A 20,974-nucleotide genomic window follows, 5' to 3' on the forward strand; every position below is an offset into this window, starting at 1 on the left:
CTAGGCTGACTAGTTGTGAGACTTGGTTATACCCGCAGTGGATGATCCGCTGCCTGAAGGTTGACTGCTCAAATGAGGCTTGGCCCCTATAGGCTCTTGTGCCCGTAGAGAATTCCCTCTTGGTGTATCACTTGTAGGTCAAACCCGGTAATACTCTGGTTTGGTCTGGAGTTGGCCTCTGGTTGTGTTGAATCTTGTGCCTCTTGGACTGGTGTAGGGCAATTTCAGAACAAAGCAAATCAACAAGCACAACAACAACAACAAAGAAAAAACCAAATACACTCACATGTAAAAACAACTGATAACCCACACTCAATACAGGCAAAAATATCAAAAATGAAAAAAAAAAAAAAAGAGCAGCACCAGTCTTGGCTTAAGCCCACCAAGTAATCTCGAGGTTGTTCTCTGCTGTACAAAGAGTCCTCTGCATCTTGTCCAGGCAGAGCTGGCCACTTGGCACCCAGAGTGACCCTGGCACTGCAGTTCTAGATAAGAGGGACTATGGAGTGTGGATGGTAATTGTTACAAAGTCAGTTCAGTTTTAGCTCTTGCCTGCACACACGCACACTGAGAGTAACACAACCAGCGCCCAGGTTTCCAGAGTCTTAGGGCACTTCTTCCGTCTGGGGGGTGCGGAGGTTGTGAGATTTCGGAGCTACTGAAAGCCCAGAGCTGCCTCTGCCACCTGCTACTGACCCCTGGGTGTGTCTCCACAGTTGTAATTGAGAAAAGGTGGGGGCTGGGAATGGAGGATTCTTCTGTCTCCCATCCCAGCAGTGTCACACTCTTCCCAGCCTCTTCCCTAGGTCACAGCTGCAAACCGGGTCTTCCCAGATCCTGAGCACTATGGCTCCTCTGTAATCTGACACTATTCAGTTCAGGGGTCAGCTTGAGTCTCTGGAAGGTCAGGGGTAGGATTGCTGTGGGAGAGTGGAGGGAGTAATCCAGGTATGGTGTTTACTTCTTGTCTGGCCTAGGGCCCAGCTGGAGGTCTCAGCTAACGTTACTGCCTCAAATGCTGAATACCTGGATACGCTGCTCTCTCGGCAGGAGAGATCAGCTTTGGGACGTAGGAGAAGAGCCCACCTCCTTGCTATTGTGATCTCTGTTCTGTCCTGGGGCCCCCTGCAGCCCCATGGATGCGGGCTGCATCTTCACTCTGCTCCCTCCCCTCTTCCCCTACTAATCTGGTTTGTCCACCTTCAAGTAATCCTTGTATGAGTTTCTTAGCTGTTCTGTGTGATGAGTCCTTTGATGGGTTATAGATGTTCAATTTGTGGTAAGTTCTGGAGAACTCAAGAAGACTGCCTCGCTGCTGCCATTCTTATGATGTGATGAGGAATTGAATTTTTAATTTTAATTAAGTATAAATAGGCATATGTGACTAGTGGCTACCTTATTGGGCAGCCTAGTATTTGCCAAAGAATTCATAGCATCAGAAAAGGTGATAAGGAAATTCACTAATCAGTGTGACTCACCATTCTAAATGCCTCATTTCTACATTGAACCAAATGGTACTTAGAAGTGATGCAGCGTTTTTTTTGGTAGATGTTAGGATGATCATCAAAAGACAAAAGACAAAACAAAAAGAAAAAAATCGACTTCCTCCTACAACATTTAAAATAATAGATGGGCGGGAGGGGTGGGGGGTGGGGGGGAGGGTGAGGGGATTGGAGGGCAGTCGGTGACCACAGGATGGCCACGGGGTTTGAAAATTAATCTGGGGAACGTAATTTGGTGGTTACCAGAGCGTAAGGGGGTTGGGGGGTGGGGGATGAGGGTGAGGGGGATCAAATGTATGGTGATGGAAGGGGAGCTGACTCTGGGTGGTGAACACACAGTGTGACTTATGGATGATGTGATACAGAATTGCACACCTGAAATCTATGTAATTCTACTAACAATTGTCACCCCAATAAATTAAAAATAAATTAAAAAAAAAAAGTTTACAAAAAAAAATAATAGAGATCGTTCTCTATGCGATGCTAGGTGCTTTACGTATCTGCTTTACAGATATATCATCTGTTATTGTCATAAGCATTCCAAGTTATATAATAATTCTTTTTTACATAAGAGAGGAAAGTGAGGTACTCCAATTTAAAATAACCAACTCAAGGTCACACCGCCCGTGGTGGTGGAGCCAAGGTTTGAATCCAGGTAGGGTTCTTCACTGATGAATTGCACAATGAGTATTTCCCACATCACCTTTCAGAGAGCACACACATATTTCCCTAATCCTCTGTGGGAAATTGGGTGGAGATGATGGACACGAACCCTGGCACCACACTGCCTGATGTGAAGCCTACCTCTAGTCCATGTCACTTGTGTGAAATTGAGCACAGTACTTGATATTGCTAAGCCTTAGTTTTCTCCTTTTAATATGGAAATAATAATGAGATTGACCTCATAGGGTTGTTATGGGGGTTAAATAAATTAACAGTTCCTGGCACCCTGAGCCATAGGTATTTGCCATCATCTTTATTTTTAATTTGAACAAAATTTATGTTCCGATGTTGATATAATGCGATATTAATAGGTAAAAGAGATATGCTTCGGGTGTGCTTCCCTGAAAAGTCAGAGATACTCTAATAACTCAGATACTTCAGTAAGAAGCACCCTGCTATTCAGACACTTTGGTGTTTCCATCCCCGGGATTATAAAGTTTCAGAGCCCACATGCCCTTGCCAGGTCCTCATATCCTTGCTTTTCATGTTACCCTTATAGATGTCTCCTTTGGTGTCTTTGATTGGTTCTGAATGCTGAGCGGTGACAAACACCAACACAGCTGGAAAGAGCTGTAAGATGTGCTGTTCTGTCTTCCAGTGGGGAATTATTGCCATGGATACCAGCATCAGAGGAAGACCGGGGAGCACTCTCCACTTGTCTCCTGAGTGGCCTGACATCTGTTTCTGGCAAGGCCAATAATGAGCGTGCTGCTAGCTTCATATCAAACGGGAGACTGATCCATACCTCTTTTGTTTTTACCACAGATGGCCTCTGCCCAAGATGCCAGGTATGGCCAGAAAGACTCCTCTGATCAGAACTTTGACTACATGTTCAAATTGCTCATCATTGGCAATAGCAGTGTGGGGAAAACATCTTTCCTCTTCCGTTATGCGGATGACTCCTTTACATCTGCATTTGTCAGCACAGTCGGGATCGATTTCAAAGTGAAAACTGTATTCAAAAATGAAAAGAGAATCAAGCTTCAGATTTGGGTAAGTGACTTTGAACTGACAGTGTTCTTTAGTTCTAGGGCATTGAACATATATGTGTGTCTGCCTTGCTTCATCTCCATGGGGTCCACAAACCTCTATTTCCAGGTTCTTTGCTGTGGAACACTTCAAAGACAGCATAGTAATACCTCTTTAAGGTTTGGAAACTGAGTTATGCCTTGTAGTCAAGTGATGCTTAAGAATCTTCAAAAAAAAAAAAAAAAAAAGAGAGAAAAATCTAAGTATCTCTTGCATTGGTTGTAGAAGGAAAAAAAACTCAGTGAGAAGTCTGGCTCTGCCGTTATGATCTGTGTGACCTTGAGCAAGTCTGTGAATCCTTCTGTGCCACTTTTCTAATCCACAAAATAGGCAAAGTGGATCTAGACTTTTAGGTCACAGGAAGCAGCCTATTCTGGGCATTTTAAAGATGAAGATAGACAACTAAATATAGAGAAAGTTTAAGTTTGGTTCCTTCAAAAATCCCCAGATATAACTTTGAACATGGTGTATTTATACTTCACAGAATGTGTGTTCTCAGCCCTAACAGTTATGCTTATCCACACAAACAAAACAGAGCAAATGAAACAGAATATTTATTTTAAACAGGGTTTTTCCCCTAGGGAAAAGGCTCTGCAATAAGTTTTGAGACCGTTTTGCTAGCTCTTTGCCTCTCCCCACCCCTTGCAGAAAATCAGAGATTCTGTAACTAAATTGTTGGGGTAAAGTTAGAATAGCAAGCAAGAAACAGAAGAAAAATGTATGCGGATAACAGGATAACAGGTTCAAGGTAATCGATGAAGTAACCAAAAAATTGATGACACCAAGAGATAATTATGTACTAAACATTTTATGTATATGATATAATATATGGGTACAATGGTCGGGCATTTTTCCAGTTAGTTTCAGCCCCCTTTTCCAGTTCATTTGTACCTCTGCCACTCAGATTGATTTGAGCTTTAAACAGGCATTTCCCAAGAGGTGCGGTTTCTACCTTTTTCTGAGACAGTTCTGATATCTTCTACTATTTGATGCTGGTGCCATGGTTAATCTGTAGGATCAATGATAAGCCTCCGTCCTCAAATATAGAAAGTTGAAAGATTATTCCCAGAGTAAAGCATTTATTTCTTTTTTAAATAATAGCCCTTTATTAAAAAAATATTTGTATAAACTGGATGACCTTTGCATACCTTAAAGCTCTTAGGTGTGAAATTTAAAGATGCAGATAAATACACAGACAAGTATCCTCTTAGGCAATTTACAATACAGTGTTATTATTTTACTTAGTCTAACTCTGGAGTCTTCCATGTCTAATTAGAACTCAGGTAAGAACTTGGAAAAATAATTCCAGTCACCTTTGCTTTATAATTAAGAAGTCTTCTTGAATGTGGTGGTGTTTTTGTGAAGATGGCAATCTTAGAAGACATATTCTGGGATGTTGATGAAAATATTTTTGAAAGAGTTTGATCATCTCAATGAGTTGAGGCAGGCAGGGGAAGATATGATAAGGAGTAGCAGGGTGGTATGCCTCAGTATCAGTATGCCTTACAGTAATTCTAGGACTTTTTGCTTCATGCTGCAATGTAGCGATACTGGAAAATAGTTAGTTGTGTACAGTTCTTGTTGTTTAATGACTTCAACAAATCACTTAACTTGGGAATGTATTTGGCACTGATGGTTTGTCATCTCAGTGCATTTCAATGACCAATTAACTGTTTTCCCCAGCTTATAATATTGTTATGCACTTATATTAATGTATAAATAATTTATGAAGAAATCCACAATCATCTTAGCATGATTTACAATCTGTTTCTACTCACAACACTTTTGACACCAAATGTGTGGGTTTGGCAGACCAAGCCATTCTTTAATTCTCTGTGGACACCGACTGGCCTAATTCAGTTCTGATATTACCTGGAGTTAGCAAAGACTCCACAGGTAAGAGCTCAATTCCACAGACTGCCCACCACCACCTCCTTCACTTTAGAGACCAACTGCAATCCTGGGCCCACAGTATTTCTGAACTATAGGCTATACGTTGGGGGTTCCCATAACGCCACCCCTCAGGGTTGATAATTTTCTAGAACAACTCACAAAACTCAGGGAAACAATTTACTGTTACTGGTTTATTTTAAAGGATATAACTCAGAAACAGCCAAATAGAAAAGCACAGGGCAAAGGGTGGGGGCAGGCATGTGTAGATGCAGCTCCCATGTCCTCGCTGGGGATGTCACCAACCCAGATGCTCTCTGACCCTCATCCTTCAGGATTTTCATGGCGCTTCCATTTTGAAGTCTGGTTGATTAAATCATTGGCCATTGGTGATTAACCTGATGTTCATCACCTCTCTCTCCTGGTGTCCGAGGGGTGGGGCTGAAAGTTCTAACCCTTAGATCATATGGTTTGTTCAACCAGCCCCCATGCTGAAGCTATCTAGGGGCCCACCGGGAGTCACCTCATTAGCGTAAATTCTGGTAAATTCTGGTATGGTTGAAAGGGATTTGTTATGAATCACAAGAGATGCTCCTTTCACCGCTATCACTCAAGAAATTCCAAGGCTTTTACAAGACCTGTGCCAGGAACCTGGAAGAAAACCAAATATGTGTTCTTTTCTAACATCACAATATCCCGGTCTATTATGTATTTCAAAGGAAGAGAAGCAAAATGGTTTCACAGTAATGAAAACCATCATGGATTAGTCAGGTACATTATTATCTTTACCAAGACAGGCTACAGGTATTAACATGATTGTCATGCCTCTACGAATTTTAAACTGCCCACAAATTGAACTATTTCCAGGTTTGGAAGCCAAGATATAGAGAGGTCAAGTGATTTGACCTTACCTTACAGTTAGTGACAGCCCAGAGTTGAAAATCCAGATCTCTGGCTGGCTGGGCCAGTCTGATTGCTGCTATACCAAGTTCAATCTCAAGGTAAGTTATGGCAATTGTGACAAATCTCAGAACTGGTTGCCAATGGAATCCAGCAGTTATAGGAGCATCAAACTTGGCTATATCTCAAATAGTATTTCTAAAATGTCAGGAGGGAAGAGCCTGAGTGGGAAAATTCCCATTTTTCTACTTGATGGTTTGATTTCTGCATTTGCTTCATTGGGGTTTTCTGAGTCCACAAACTGGATTACTGGATTTTCAACAGGCCACATTTGAATAAAGCACTTTAAATGGTTACTAGAAATAGTGACACTTAGGAACCTGTTCATTACTGTGGAAGTTCATTACTGCCTGGGAATAAACTAGTTTAGAGAAATATTATTGTTCATTTGTACATAGTTACGAGCTCTGTATTTCAAGAGTATATTTATGAACCCCTCTGCCCTTCATTATATTAACATTCTTTGTTGCACTTTCATTTTATTATTTATATGATTCTCAAATCAAAATTTTTCAAAATTTTAGAGATAACATGTGTTCAGGTTGGTTCTTTTGCTTTGTGTCTCTTTAATGATGTTATGAATATATTGGAAATAAATTTAGTATGGTGTTCACTTTAATTATAGAAAAGTGTTTCATAGGTGGGGGTCTATAATATTTTGCTTCTAATTTCAAAAGGAGTTGAGCTTTGAGAAAGGCTATGTAGAGTATATTTCTTCCCAGTGAAAAGATTGGAAGTAATATAGCACCCGTTACTAAGATGATCTCCTTTCTTAGTATTTTCAGTGTCTAGATTCTACTATACGGACATTGAGCAATCTGCAAAGTAAAGACTGCTGGTAATTATTGAAATTAGACTGTGTAGATAGCCAGACTAGACAGTGGTTCCCCTAAATAAATGGTAACTTCCTTTGCTTAAAGACAGCACATGGATCTCCTTTTTCAATTGGTTCTACATTGTGCAAGTCTAAAAATCATGGTTGATTCTAACTAATGGAAGATGTCGCTTGAAAAATCAATAGCTTAATTAGAGAATATAGGTTTACAGTGGACCAGGGGCAAGTAAGCAGAGGGAATACTGTTTCCTTAAGAATTATAACAAACGTTTTATCATTTTTGCATTCTCTTTTTCTCACCTTTACCCTCACTACTCCCTGTCTTTCCTCTCCCTCCTTACCTCTTTCCCCTTCTCCTTCTCTTCTTTGTTTTTGAGCTCTGGCCAGGCTGAGTTAATAGGAAACTCATCCTCCCATGTTTAGAGGCCAGGGCTGCCACATACAGATGCACACGTTGTGTACTGGACAGGGGCACCAGCCAAGGGGTCAAGTGGGGTTGCTCTCCAGCCAGAGCACCACTGGCTGAGCTGAGCTTGGCTGCAGAAGGGGGTACCTTTTCCTTTTCACAAAGGCACCATCCTTCTGGTCCGTATGCAACCAAAGGGGATTCTGATTCCCACACTGCAACCATACTCACAGTCAGGAATTATGTCACAATCTAATGCAGTAGATGCTCGAGTAGACTGGGAGGAATCAAGCCCCGCTTCCCTAGCCATGGCCTGAAGGAAGAGGGTGTTTGAAAATATAGGTTTTATTATTATTTAGGTATGGCAAGGCCAGCAGTTCAGGAGGCAACTGCTGTTGAAAAGATCACTTGTATATTCACAGATCCCTAGAGAGGGCACATGGGCTTGGGGAGGGGTGGCATTGGGAATGAAGGGAATCACTGGGGTGGGTCAGGAGACAGAGGGAGAGACAGGGGAGCTGTGAAGAGAGCCTCTACTGTGGTTTCCACAGAAGGAATAGGTGAGTCAGAGTGAGCAGGCTTAAGATCGGCTAATTTGATTCATTTCAACAGGTCCTAGGGTATAGAGGCTGTCCTTAGTTGTCTGGTACCTGGCCTAGGGCTGATGAGGGCAGGTGGATAGTGGCCCAGAGTGTGAGAACCCAACAAGGGAGGTGGTTGGGGGTTGAGCTCCAGATAGGTTGGTTTTCATTTGAAAAGTGAGCTCCAGTGGGTTGTTTACTGTCTCTAGGAATTGGCTAACTCTGAGAAGGGGTCAGATGTCAAAACTATCAGAATACAGAAAATAACAGACATGCTTAATACAGAAGGCAGATTCTTAGAGCCCACAGGTGGCTTCTGTCATTGATTCCACTCCAACAAATCCTTGCAATTTCAACCACTCTTACCACAGGTTCACTGCATTTCTGGGTCTCAGAACATTGGGTCAGGAAACAAGCTGATAGATTTTCTGGCCCAACTCCTCATTTGATGATACCACCGATAATAGCATTGTTTATTATACTCAGCATTGACCCATAAAGTAAGCACTTTATGTTTATGTGCATTTTAGAATTTATTTTTTGCAACAACCCCATGAGGTAAAGTGGTATTATGAGCCCCATTTCGTGCGGAAACAGAATCAGAAAAATAAAAGGATTTGCTCAAGGTCACAGCGAGGATAGGTCAGAGGCAGGTTCTAACCAGAGCCTTGAATCCAAAGCCTGCACTTGACCACATGGTGTAAATTAGGTCCCAGGAGGCCAAATGATTTGTCTGAGATCTTCCGGGGATCTGATCTGAAATCCTACATATCTTAATACCTATCAAGTGTTTTTTCCACTATAAGTTATTTCTCGGTATCTTTTCATATTCCTTTATTACGTGTTCCAAGAAGTGATTTATAGTCACAGAATCAGTTGTTTTGTTTGAAACTTACTCTCTGCCAACATGAGTGGGCTGTGTATTATCTGTTTTGTGTTTAAAACACACAGATATGCACAGTAGGAAGGACTGAAACACATTCATTGCTACACATTTCGGAATGCCTGTTTCCAATGCTGGGGAATGTGCATATAAAGAATAGAGTATGTGGAGGGAAGAAGTTGAGTAAAATGGAATGAATATCTGCAGGAAAATACTTCTGCCTGAAAAAACAAAAACAAAACAGAAAAACAAACTTCTGTCTGTAATCTCTGCATTTGGTGCACAGCCACAGGGGAAGGGAAGCGTATTTCTGTTAGACGATCAAGGAGGGTCTATATAAGGCCTAGTAACCCTGCACACTTATTTTAGGACGGTGTGCAAACCCTCCAGTCTATCTGTAAGGAACCGATATTTTCTGCTCAGGCGAGCTCCTTAAGAGAACATCTGAAGCTGGTGACAGCTGCCAAGACCATGCCTGGTGCTGTCATTTGTGTGCCCTTACCCGCTGCTGTCCCATCACATTTCTTCTAACTTTGCATCTGCTTTTCCTGAGAGATTGAGAAAGGCAAGATTTAGTTTCACTCCTGAAAGGAAGCTGATACTGTGTGTGAAATGTCAAGATGCATGAAAACATTCACTCTGTCAGACAGCTGGAAGTGGCAACTCCCTCATCCCACTGTGTTGAAACCACTCTTCTGAGCATTGACAAAATACGAGGGATGGTAAAGACTTCGTTCCTGGCCTGATAGAGCTTACCAGCTCTGTAGGCAGAGAGGAAAACAAACATGGGAGAAAGCATCACCTCATGGATCAGTAAGTGTGTGACCAACGGGCAGAGGGGCCCAGCCACCTGAGAAGGGACTTCGGAGTCTGGTGATCAGGGTTCTAATGCTGATCTCACTAGCTGGGTGACGTCCAAATTTAACTCATCTGAGCCTCTGTTTATTCATTTGTGAAACAGGAGAAAATGACACCTACATCCTAGCTGTAGGATCCTTATTTACTCTATGAAATACTTATATGGGGTTCAATACTTTGCATAAAACTAACACTAAATGTTAATTTTCTTCTTTTCTAAATAGTATATTAACCTTCAGACTTTTGTACTCAATCAAGTAATTTAATCAAATGAAACGTTTGCTGGTGCCCACTATGTGCTGGGCACTGTTTAGGTGCTGGGGATTTAGTGGGGAAAGATGCCCAGAGTTTGCAGTAAGGAGTCGGGCCTCTGAATGGGATTCAAGGAGTGGACAGAGAATTCTCTACCAGCTGTGATAAATGCTCAGGGGGCGTGAGCACAGGATACATGGGAAAGATGCCTAACGCCATCTTGGAGACTCTGGGAAGGCTTTCTGAGAGCATCTGTGCTCAAGTCAAGAACTAACAAATAGAAAGGAATTATTTGTTTGTTCATTCATTCATTCATTCATTCACTCAATCAACATTTATTGATTTTTTTACTATGTACCAGACACTGTAAGAGAATTTGAGAGTGAATGTAAAAACAAACAAAAAAATATTTAGATTGTGAAGTGTTATGAAGAAATCGTCAGTGTTCTGATAAATGAAGAACAGCGAGGGGAGGCAAGCCGGGTTTTGTCCGGTGATCAATGAGGGTTTATATGAGATTGCCGAGCTGCGACCTGGAGGTTAAGACGGACCGGACATTTGGGAAATAGGAAGGCGCTAGTGCCCGCTCTCTCCCCCTCCCGCCTCCCTCCTCCCTTCTCTTCTCCCTCGTGTTTTAAAAGCCAGAGTTTTTGTTTTCTGATTTTTTTTTCCACCCTAGCTTCTTACACAGTGTTTATTGCCTACTGTTTATCAAATACCGACTTTTCTCCCATTCTGCCCTCCATTTGAGCAGGGCTGGATTTAAGTTATTGGGACCTAAAGCTTTTGCAGTTTGGCCATCCTCTTTAAGAAACACGATACAAAAATACCTCGCTTTTCTAAGAGTAACAAAAAGCGGATGAGCACGTGAACACATGATTGGGGCCCCTTGGAAGAAACCTAAAGCTTAAGCTTTAATCCGCTTCCTGGTCCTTCACCTCTGCTCCTGTGGAAATTTCCCCTGCTTGTCCATTGGGACTGAGGGACACAGGCGGCTGATGAGAAGCAGTTACAACTAGTGCAGAACGTACAGTGGGAGCAGACAGGCAAAGGGGATCCAGGCTGTGGGCTGGAGAAGGGGCGTGAGGCAGGAGGCGTGGTTCCTGGGGGCAAATGTGACTTCACCTCTCTAAGCATCAGTCATCTGACCTTGAAAATAGAGAGGTGGACTCAGCTGAAACAAAAACAGTGTTGCCATTCAGTGATCTCTAATGTGCCGGGTACAGATGTAAGTATTTATAAGTATTAAGTCATGTAATCCTCACAAAAACCGATGAGAGAAATGCTATCCTTATCTCCAGTGTACAGATGAGGAAACTGAGGCACAGAGAGTGTGAATAGTTTTCCCAATGTCACCTAGTTAACAAGTAGTTATGTAACAGATCTGAGTGTCAGCTCCACCTAGTTTTGGAGTCTTTTCTCGTAACCCATTCTGCTACAGCCTTGCTTTGTAAGTGCCGCTTGTGAGTAATTGCTCTGGACCAGCCACTGAGCATATTTTATTTTTAGAACTTACAACTACCGTGAAATATTGGTATTAATATGGCTCTTTTTAACAATATGAGGAAACCAAGACTCAGAGAGGTTAAATAATTTCCTGATCACATAGCTCTTCTACTGCTGTTAGAATAACTTTGAACTTTAAAACTCTCTAATGAAAAAAAAATCAGGAAATAGCCAACAATCAATGGAGATTTTTCCCCCCTAGAAATGTATTATGACACTATATCCTATCCAGATTGGTACATTTTGTGATCTTCCAACAGGGACTTCTTGCCTGACTTCTGCTCTCAAACCTTCTCTCTTCGACTGTCTTTGGTTGCACAGAATGGAAATTCTAAGTGAAGCGCCAGATAATTATATGTTGAAACAGCCAAAATTTGAAACAAATGAAATATTTTAATTACAATCTTTCTAACGTGTGTTGCACATTTACTTCACTTAGGGGGACATAAATTATGAACATGAATGGTAAGCCATCTTGTCTGGGACTATCAAGATTATAATAGTCCCTCAGAGATCACCACTCCATTCACCAGCGTACGACATTTTCTGTAGTCTTAGGTCTCTAGATCTATTTTTTTCTTTCTTCAGTATTGCCCTCTCCCCCTTCATGTTTCTGATTGTGTTTCTCTCTCCTTCCAGTTTTTTACGTCTGTTACACTGTTTGGTAAATGAGGTTCACTATCATTAGCTGAATTAGAAGAAAAATGGCTCAGAGTGAGAGTAAGAGAATCTTTTTATTAACATACACAAACTTTGGTGTATAGGTGTACAAAGTCTAATTCAACTCCACAGAAGCCTCCCTTTGCTGGTGTATTGTTGTCTCCCTATATTTATCAACTAACATGTTAAATCTGCTTGAACACAGTGGTGTTAGTTTGACCTTAGGCCAATTCTAGACTTGGATCTATGTTTCCCTGATAACAATATTACATTGGGGTTTTGTGATTAAAATGGGCTCCAAATCCAGGCTTTCTTCAAATCTTGTTTCTAAGACTTACAGGTGTTGTGACCTTGGGCAAGTTAGTTAACTTCTCTGTGCCTCAGGTTTTCCATCTGTAAACTGGGGATAATAATACTTCACTTGTAGTCTTCTTGAAAATATTTATAAAGTTCTTAGCATAGTACCTGACACATAGTATGTGCTCAATAAATAAGTCATTTTTTATTTCTCTCAACCTCTTACATTCCAATGATATTGACCTCATCTATCTAACTTCATACTTTGGAACTACAAATAGACTTTCTGGACCATAAGTTGCCAGTTCTGATGTAGGCAGACATTGTTATGAAGTCAACTCTGGTGTCCTGACATAACAATGAAATATATAAGCCTATTGACAAGGCTTATATTCTGGACATATATTCTGGACATATAAGCATATACTGGACATCTGGGTTCCTCTCACCAACTACTAGCAAATTTTAATATGCCCAGGCACAGTCAGTTTGTTTTTGAGGTCTTTTGTTTTAGAGCCATCTGTGCATTTAGATAGAGTCATCAACTCTACAGAGAAGGCAAACCTGTACGGCTTGTTTATCAAGTGCTCATAAAATTGATGTCCTGCACTATAACAAAACAATTATGTATCATTGGACCCATGAAGAGCTGTTATTAAAAAACTGGGATATAATTTCCTCAGGATATTGCCTAGTGCTACTGGCAGCTTCTGATCTAAGATGTGTCTGTGTCTGTATCACCACGTCATTCTTGTTATTTTTGTATTGATTTGTTTAAAGTGATACTGAACTGACAAGTTGGTCTGGCATTATATAACCACAGCTTAAGTCTGGGTACAAATGAAGCATTAAATACTCCATATTTATTTCTCAAGTCAGATTTCAGGAAAAAGCACAGCACTTCTTAAGCTGGGTAGTATTTATTGTCGAAGCGAGGAATGCTCTTTCTTTCCCCCCTCTTTTGCTCTCAGAACATTAATTTTACTAGTTCTGAGGATTGCCACAGTAGCACCTCAGCCAGTAAATAAAAGGAACAGTGAGCATCAGTTAATGTAAATCACTTGCTCTACCCACTGATGGATAGTGAAGAAACCTTTGAGAAGTTTACAGTGTTTGAAAACAACTTGAACAATTTTAGAATGTCTATAAAGCATTTTGTGCCAAACTACAGAGTATAAACTAAAAAATAAAAGTCCACAGGAGACATAAAATTGAAAAGAATTGAAATTGGTGAAAGTATGAACAGGATTCTGGGGAGAAACGCACCGGATAATTTAGGAGAGTTAAACGATTTTAGAAAGGTATGTGCAGCGTTCAGGGAAGCCAAGGGGTGGTGCAGACCACAGAGCCATTACCACCTCTTGGACTGAAGCGAATAGGGACCAGGGGAGAGCTATGGCTGGAGACGTAGGAGGGGCTGTGGATTGGAGTCTTCGATTTTTAGAACATAGCCTCTGCCAATCAATGACTCAGCAAGGAAGGGGCAAAGGGAAGAAAGGCCCTGACTTCTCACTCCTCCTGCCCTTGGTCCTGTCACTGTACCTCTCATTGGCTGAGCCCACCTCTACTGGGTAGCCTGTGTTAGCAGTCTTAGGGAGCTCTGTTTTAGCAGTTCATAGAAGTTAGCCTCCTGGAGCACGGAGTAGCATGGGTTTGGGTAGAGAGGGGCTCTGGAAAGGCAAAGGCACACATCCAGCACAATGAAGAAGGTAGTTTTTGGATTGAAATTTTCTAGATAAAACATTTTGATTATCGAATAAGAAGGCATAGAGCTCAAGTACACATTTTAGGGGATTTGAATCATACATATTATATGGCATTGTCTTCATATAGTCATGCCTCTGATAATTTGAATGACACAGTACATTTCACAACTTTTATTTTGTCCACGTGGTCCTCTCTAACTGTTGCAATGGACAATCATTGGATAAAATTCTGTCGAAGGCTCAAAATATTGCTAAATTAGTTGACACTTGGAACACATATAGGGCCATTCGTGTCTGCTTCATAAGGAAATAAATTAATTTTTCACTCAAAATTGGGTGAGTGTGTGCAACAAGTGTGGAAATAAATGACGAATAATGAAATGAGAAAAGCAGAGAAAAGCAGTTTATGCTGAGCTTGATGTACCAAGGGGGTCAGCCACCATCACTTGTATTTTAGCAGAGAATGAAAGGCAGGCAGAAGAGCGAGAAAGCTTTCTAGTGGAGGAAAGGGAAGGCTTCAGGTATGTTCTGACTGGAGGCTGCTGAAAAGGGAAGCTATAGGCAGGCTGACTAGAAGGTGGGCATCCTTTGTGATCAGGTAGGGCTGCAGAGTTGTCTTTCTCCTGTTGGCCCTAAGTTGGAAGGGGGGACACAAATTAGGGGAAACTGTCATTTATTAATCAAGTCCTGACCCTTTTGGCCAATTGTAACAGAAATTATTTAGCTTCCTGGATTGTCACTAGAGATAGCAATCTGGCTTCCTGCAAGTCTGACTTATAGCGGGCTGGCTTCCGGGTTGTTGATTAGAGATCTGTGGTTGGTTTCCTGGGCAGGTTGGTGCAGGCTGTGGGTCAAAGTTCTGTTTTTATGTATGGCCTGTCCATTGTCCTTTTGTGTATTGAGTCTCACAGATAAGCCAAATCCAAGGCCAGTTTAATAAGAACAGTGAGAGAGGTAGCCCAAGAAGAAATCATGGGTTTTGGTGTCTGATGGTTTAATTCTGGGCAAATTATTTAACTCTGTTATGTCTTGGTTTCATTTTCTATAAAACAAGGATAATGCTTGCCTTGTAGCTTTGAAAAATAACATAATATGTATAATGTGCATCGTATAGTGTTCTCATGTGTTTTGGACTCATGTATGCTCTTAAAAATTATTAAGTACAGCAAAGAGCGTGTACTGTATTGGACATTTTTAAAAAATTAAATATTATTAACTTATTAAAAAATAATAAGTACATTACCTGTAAATATAGATAATATACAGAAGCCCCTTGATAGGGTTACATCCCAATACTCTCATTATAAGCTGAAAATATTATAAATGGTAATGAACTTAATACACCTAACTTACTGAACACTGTAGCTTAGCCCAGCCCGTCTTAAATGTGCTCAGAACGCAATATTAAAAAAAAAAAAATGCTGGCGACACAGTACACCATAGAGTATCTATGAGTTGTTTATCCCTGTCGTTACGTGGCTGACTGGGAACTACAGCTCCCTGCCACTGCCCAGCGTGGAGAGAGGATCCTACCTCCGGTCACTAGCCTTGGACATGATCAAAATTCAAAGTAACATGGTTTCTACTGAATGCGGATCACTTTCTCACCATTGTAAGGCTGAAAATCTTAAGTTGAATCATCGTAAGTTGGGGACCCTCTGTACCTTTAATGAAAAATAACTACATTTTTAAAAACAAAAATAGTGGGAAGAGTGATATTGATTTATGTTTTTACAAATCTCTTTAATGTTTGGCTTAATAGAGGACAGCTGGATTTTCATATCTACTTCCTCCTTCCATCTGTTGCTATATCACATGTCATGTAACCTCTGGAAGTCTCCTGTGAGAGAATGAGAATGAAAAAGGCAAATCACAACTTAGTATTATTTTTAAAACAATTTTGACCTCATAGACCTGAAAGGGGTTGGGGGCCCTCAGACCTTTTTGAGTACTACTGCTCTAGACCTCAAATGCATTATTGATAATGTCAGCAGAAGCTTAAGCACTGTTGACACACATCTGAAAGGGCACATCTTTACAGAGAGGTACTGGCTTATACTCCCATATGCTGGCAGGTAAAGGAAAGGAGATCTGAGAATAGGTGGTGTTTCTGGAACCCAGGTTTGAGGCTTACAGCAGAGTGCAAGGCTTTGCAAATAGAGGCTGAACCAGAAGGAACTTTTTATTTTCCAGCAGTATATGAATGAGAGAATGAGTCAATGAAAACACAAACACATACTTTTTATACCTAGCTATTATGAACTACATGGCAACAGTAAGTGCAAAGGGCTAGAAAGTAGGTTGTGGCCCAAATGTGGCTCATTCGAGCAAGAGTGTCCCTCAATTCTGGGAAAGAAGGCAGGAAAGAAGTGTAATGAATCCTCCCCACAAGTTTACAAACTGGGCAACTGAGTGGAGAAGCCTTTTGACTGCCTGGCAAAATTCTCTGAGGGAGCATTGCTGGAGAATAAGCTCCTCAATTCTAAACTCATAGTCTTTCAAAGTTTATAGGAGCTGAATGATAATTTACGGTAAGTTCTGTGTGACTGATAGACAAAGTCTCAAATACCCTAAGGGTATTTGGATTTTAAAACAGTAGCTTGTTAACTAAAAGAATGAAGGAGCTTTCAGCAGCAAGTGTCAGGGTGGGGCCTCCTTTCCTGAACCCTTCAACTTAGACCACCTCTGTAAAAGGCTGAGCCAGACTCTTAAGGCACAGCATGGGCTGATATAAATCATTTCATTTTATTTTAGCCAGTAGATCTGTCTTCCTCTGTTCAGAAAAAAATATAGTATTTTTTCATTTGTTTTTTTCTTTCAAATTTTGCAAAGCAATTAACCTCCGGGTGAAGACAAAGCTCAGAAAATGTCATCTTTACCACTTAATTCTTCACATTTTTTTGTTTTTAATCAATTGGAAACAAGAGAGTGAGAATTGAAAGTGTTTTTCTCACTTTGCTCTAAGGCTAGCTTCTGCGAATGCTGTAATGAGGTCTGTAGGTTTGGTTTTGAGAGTGAAATTCTAAATTGCATTTTGTAATAACATCGCTCCTGAGAACTGAAAGCAGAGGTGAAAGGATGGCGGCTCCTTATTCAGGGATTGGTGAAAATCGAGACCCACTGAGACCTTTTTGTCTGGCCTTGTTGATGATGCCTATTCAAGCAACATAAAGGCAGTTCTGCAGTTGGGAGTCACTCCAGTTTGCAGATGGGCTAATCTCAGAATGTGGGAGAAATTCACACAGGAAGGTAACCGAAGAAGGCTGTATGCAGCAGGGTCCCGGGCGAACCGTTTCCTTCTGCTGGGGTTTATCAGCACTACTGTTTCCCAGAAGAGTGTCTAGTCCATGATTTGAGCCCAGAAACCAAGGTCTCTACGGAGAGATCATCTTCAGAGTGTGGTCCCAGAGTAGACGCTTGTCATCATCATTTGGAGATTTTTTTTTTTTTAAGTATGGATTTTGAATCTCATCCCCGGCCCACTGAATCAGAGTCTCTCTGAGCAGAACCAGAGGATCTGGATTACTAACAAGCTTTCCAGAAGAGTCTGATGCAAGAGCTGTTGTTCTAAGGAAGAAGTCCCAAGTGGCCTACAGTATCTTCTGTCATATGGTGCCTGCTCAGGCAGAGCTGAAAGGAGGTTTACTTCAGTCTATTAAGATCCAGAATAGCTCTGTGGAGGGGTAGACTTAAATACTCTTCTCGGATTCCCCCCTGATTTCTGAAGAGCATACTTTACCTATGTATGATTGTTTCCTAGCTTTTACTTCCTCTCCTAACACAGAAAGGAAAATGAAATAACCTTTCTTTTCTAGTTCACTAAGGCAGTCCGTGATCACAGCATAGCGAACAGGGAGCTCAGGAGAGTGGAGGTTACTAGATGGTGGGCCATGTGTGCGGTTTGGTAGTGGGGACAGCAGAAAATAATAGGAAGGGACATGTTACCTTTATGATAATGTGTTATTTAATTCTGGTTATCTAATTTATATTTGCATCTTGGGAATGAATTAAAAGAAAGCATTGGAAGTCTCTGAGTATATGAAGAAGAAAACGTCAAATTTGGAAAGTTAGAGAGAGACCACAGAGCATATAGCATTATATTAATCACGTGTTTGACTCGTAAGTCCTGTAGTTCTCAAACCTGCAGACTTGGGACAGCTGAAATAATTACTTGTTATTTTGGCTCCACCCCGTACTTTAAGACCAGTCCTTCTTGGATGAAGGCAGTATATGAAATCCAAACATATTTGTTCACCTGCTCAGTTTCAAATAGATCTTCTACCTGGTCTTCTTGGAATCCCAGTTTCCCAGAAACTGAAAATCTCTGGGTTCCTTTATCCTCCATTTTGGTTTTCTATTAATAGTAGGTGATTTCCTGCCTAGATCTCCTTACCTAGCATCTCGGGGCCTTTTAAAAACTGCATTCCTGCTCCTGAATGCTAATGTCTGTGTACAGTTTGGATTCTGAACACCTGTCCATCATGTCCATCATACTCTGACTTTGTCCTGTATTTTGACGCACACCTTTGTGTGTATGCCTCTTGATTAATTCACTTCGCTTTTGCACTCGTGTTCCTTTACTGACTTTTGTCTCACCTTATGGCCCTGCCTGCACTCCTGCTCTTGAGGTTTCTGATTTGACTCCCTATGTTCCAATTTACTATTTGGACTCCATATTCAGCAAATGCTCCCTCCAGTCTATTTTCAGCTATGCAAAGATCATTTTGTCAGCTTCCTCTAATGAGGAAAGATCAAACAAAGAGCAAAACTGTACCCGACCAGGATGACAAAGAATCACTCACAAAATGGTGAATCACACTCTTTGGAGTTACCTCCTTTTCAATTCCCAGGAAAACAGTGTTGCCAGGAGAAGGTAATGACAGGCCACCAAAAAGAAAGAGCATATGAAAATTTCAACCTTCTTATTTTTGATTATGTCAGAGCTATGGTCTCAATGTTATACCTTTGTATAATTTTTGTATATTCAATAGATTACTTTGAAATGGAAGAAAAAAAGCTTATACGGGGCATATGGTAATCAGAACTATGATTAGGTAAGAAATTTTTGACAATAGATCAGGTTACTCTTTTGTCAAAATTGTAGTTTGTGGACAATACCCGTAGAAAGAGTTGTGTAGGTGAAGAAAGGATTATTATTGAATTTCCTTTATTCAAAGTATAATTTTTCCGTATTTACTTTATAGTTTGAGTAGATTTTAATACTTCTCTTGCATTTCCCCACTCTTGATGTTTTCGTACACACAGAAGTACTGTATTTGGAAAGCCAAAAGGTTTAATACTCTCTTAATAGTTTTTCTGATTTCTAGGACTCAAGAAGGAAAACAAAACAAACCACATGTCTAACATCCCAGCTACATTCCGTAATTCTGTACCTGCTTTTCTTTCTCTTCATCTCTACTTCTCCTTTTCTCTTTCCTTTTTTCTCTTCTGCATCTCTCTAAATGATTAGACATTCATTATCCTTGTATATTCTAGTGCTAGAACTACAAAAGATCTAGGATTTCTATCCCTGACACCTACAAATTCTTTCTGGAATTTTCCTATAAAAATTTACTTAACTGAAGAAAAATAGGCATAAGTTTAGGGTAATTCTTTAAATGTTGGATATAGTATGAACATATTTATTTAAAATATAAAAATTTTTAAAAACTAAAAAGAAGATAAAAATTCCTAAAACAAAAGGAGGGAAGATAGAAAAAGTAGTTGGAGTCACCCTCTCAATGCTTAGTCATTATTAATTTTAACACTGAAGTAGATATTTTAAAAATAATGTTTTGATTAGTGTTCTAAAAGTGTATATGTGCATTGTAGAAAATGTACAAATACAGAAATGTAGAAAGGTAATCACAAGGACATGTTACTACACAAAGCTAACCATTAATAGTTTGATGTATAACTTTTCAATTATTTTCTATATGTGTATTCTATATTTAAAAAAACACAATACATATTATATCTCCAACTGTGTTTTCACTTACCATGTTTCCCCAAAAATAAGACCTAGCCGGACCATCAGCTCTAATGAGTCTTTTGGAGCAAATTAATATAAGACCCAGTCTTATTTTACTATAAGACCCGGTATAATATAATACCGGGTCTTATATTATTTTTTGCTCCAAAAGACGCATTAGAGCTGATGGTCTGGCTAGATCTTATTTTTGGGGAAAAATGGTATATGTTGTGAACTTTTCCTAAAATATTTAAATATACTTTGAATTTTAAGTAGCAACATAGGGATAACTTTTTTAACCAATCCCTTATTGCTAATTTTTCTTTTTCTTTTGATTTTCCTTTTTTGCCATTATAAATAATGTGAATTCTCATTGATTCTCCTTTCCTGCATTTATCTCTTTGTGTGGGTGGATAAATCTTAGGAAATAGAATTTTTCAGTTTTTAAATTTATGCCCAAGTTGATGTCCAGAGTGCTATGATTTTGCATTCATACCATCAGCTGGGCATGAGATGCCTATTTCATTGAACCCTGCAATTTTTGGCATGATCATTCTTTTGATTGCTCATTATAAATTTATTGTATTTTGACTTTCATCTTTTGTAGTGACTTTTTCAAATGTTTATTTTCCATTTACATTTTTTCCTTATCTAAGTTACTAATGTTGTACTGTATATTTATTCTTATTGATTTGTGACATTTTTCCCCCCTGAAAATAAGCTTGTTTTTCGTGCCCCCAAAAAAGGTTTTTCCCCAACTGTTTGCCTTTAATTTTTGTCTGTAGCATGTTTTGGGCATATTTTTTTCCTTTCATTTTTATGGAGTCATATTTATTTCCTTTAAAATAGTGTTTCAGAAGACAGGCCATACTCATGTCAAAATCATCACACAATAATAAACATGTCCTTGTTCTT

At 40.1% G+C, this 20,974-nt stretch overlaps 1 protein-coding gene across 2 annotated transcripts in view; it reads left to right on the top strand.

Moving 5' to 3' along the window:
• Positions 1–20,974, top strand: part of RAB3C (RAB3C, member RAS oncogene family) — a 234,016-nt gene that overhangs the window by 30,363 nt on the left and 182,679 nt on the right. For both annotated transcript variants that reach the window (XM_033110554.1, XM_033110553.1), the window contains exon 2: positions 2,991–3,218. In XM_033110554.1, the coding sequence (XP_032966445.1) occupies positions 2,991–3,218 (228 nt within the window). The remainder of the gene's footprint in view (positions 1–2,990; positions 3,219–20,974) is intronic.

This window comes from Rhinolophus ferrumequinum, chromosome 7 (genome assembly GCF_004115265.2).
Source record: "Rhinolophus ferrumequinum isolate MPI-CBG mRhiFer1 chromosome 7, mRhiFer1_v1.p, whole genome shotgun sequence".
NCBI classification, from domain to species: Eukaryota; Metazoa; Chordata; class Mammalia; order Chiroptera; family Rhinolophidae; genus Rhinolophus; species Rhinolophus ferrumequinum.